The sequence below is a fragment of the Fopius arisanus genome, unplaced genomic scaffold (assembly GCF_000806365.1).
Source record: "Fopius arisanus strain USDA-PBARC FA_bdor unplaced genomic scaffold, ASM80636v1 scaffold00023, whole genome shotgun sequence".
Lineage (NCBI taxonomy): Eukaryota > Metazoa > Arthropoda > Insecta > Hymenoptera > Braconidae > Fopius > Fopius arisanus.
Window position 1 is genome coordinate 400,845 of NW_011887762.1, and position 1,871 is coordinate 402,715.

Sequence of the window (1,871 nt, forward strand, 5' to 3'; positions counted from 1 at the left end):
AAAACGTTGCTAAATTCGATTGAAAAGGTATCAAATCGAAAAAAAAAACGGATTTATTAGGTATGCTTCACTAGAACTAATTTTGCAATTGTGCTGATTAAATATTGTTCTTAAATAGTTCTTTCAGATATTATCAACCCGGTAATTAACTTCTTGATGAATGACGAAATGACGAATTGACGAATTTCAAAATTCAAAGATAATCCCTTTACATTATCTATTAATCCTTTACAGGCATGGACTTGGGGAATAGTTCTGAGGTGCCAATCATAAGGTGTTTGTTGCAACATCGGCGATAAGACGGGAATGTTAACAAATGGGGGAGGTGGACCTCCAGCCTCCACTAACAAAACTTTTTCTCCTGCATCTATCAATTTAGCTGCGATTATGGATCCTGCAGTTCCCGCTCCAACTGAAACAGATTTTATCTATAAATATAAATCTACAAAGCGCATTGCATACTTTCATTCGTTTTTTAATTCTGAGCCATTTACAAGAGACATGAAACAAACCCAATCATTTTCATAATTATTGCTTCCTTCACCGTCTCATTAATCAAAACAAAAATCGCTGGATGAATATTATTTAACGTTTATTCGCTATTTAACTTTTCATATTAAGTTATTTTTTCTCAATTTCAAGGAATTTTTAATAAAAAACCACTTATCAAGTGTCGACGATGAAAAATTAACACTAAAATTGATTACTATACCTATTATAAAGTTATAAACTTTCTCTTGATGTATTTTGTTGAGAACTGAGTCAACGTAATCATTCAGATAGTAGGAAATCTCCAAAAATTGTGAGCATAAAAAAACGAGGATTGGAAATATTATGAAAGCGATGCTTTTGGCAAGGGCAACCATAGTCGATGGTTCATCCTAATCTTCCATTCCTTCATTAATTCCTTTTACTATATATAGTAGTTGGAGCTATTATTCGCTCGTCCTGTGGTAGGTTACAACATTTTCGGTTTTCATTTATTTGAAGCATTAACTACCCCTCAGAGCTTTTTACTCAAATCAAGTGTCTAATAAATCTCATAATAATAATAACTATATTATCTAATTATCTGAGAATAATATGGGTTAAAACTTATTTTGAATATATCAAAAACGGAGCAGGGACTGATGAGATCTTCCTTCTGGATTTTCTGTTTTTTTTTTCTATTCGCTTGGTAATATTCCAATTTATGATGTCCTCTTGTAAATAAATTCACGGAGGATTGACTAAAGCGTTAGAGATCAGTAAGTTCTTGGGACTTGAATGACTCTAGGTTAGGATCAGTATTACTCCGTGGAAGAAATGGTGCGACAAGTGATCACCTACTGCGTTTTTTTATTTACTACTAGCGTATATGGTGCGCTCTGCGCGCTAAAATTCATATGTATGTGATGTTATCATTTGACATATAAAATCTAAATATTAAAAGAATCTTGACTATTTAAAAAAATTATCCATAATTTATGTTTTTTTCTTTAATTAAATTCAATTGATAAATACAATATTTTTTTTTCTTGTAGACAAATCATTTATAATTATTGGTTGATTCTGTTCTAAGCAATTGAAATATATGAATATGAAGACCTTGTAGTTCAATTTTTAGTCCCCACGACTATTCTATAACCCTATAACCCTATTTTATAATAGACAGCACGACATTTTCCACATAAAATCACTACCAGGCTAGTCAATCACTCGGTGGACAGCTGAGTTAAACCTGCAGGAACAGCTCAAAATTTCCATCACAATCAGAGAATCGTAGCTAAGGAGCTGCGATCACTACGTTTCATCCGAACTCTCGTTCAGCAAGTAGACAAGGGGTATTGCAACATCTGAGTGAAATTTCTTTGTAATGAACTTCCTCTATA

General features: G+C 32.5%; 2 protein-coding genes across 2 annotated transcripts in view; both read right to left on the bottom strand.

Moving 5' to 3' along the window:
* The window catches only part of LOC105264557 (glucose dehydrogenase [FAD, quinone]), a 5,700-nt gene extending 4,248 nt beyond the window's left edge, over nt 1-1,452 (bottom strand). The window contains exons 1-2 of the mRNA XM_011301504.1: nt 713-1,452; nt 114-412 (exon numbers count right to left, since the gene is read on the bottom strand). Of these exons, the coding sequence (XP_011299806.1) occupies nt 114-412; nt 713-866 (453 nt within the window). The 5' untranslated portion in view covers nt 867-1,452. The remainder of the gene's footprint in view (nt 1-113; nt 413-712) is intronic.
* A 70-nt stretch (nt 1,453-1,522) lies between these two features.
* The window catches only part of Cth (Cystathionine gamma-lyase), a gene marked incomplete in the record, with an annotated part of 8,894 nt that continues 8,545 nt past the window's right edge, over nt 1,523-1,871 (bottom strand). The window contains 1 exon segment of the mRNA XM_011301474.1: nt 1,523-1,871.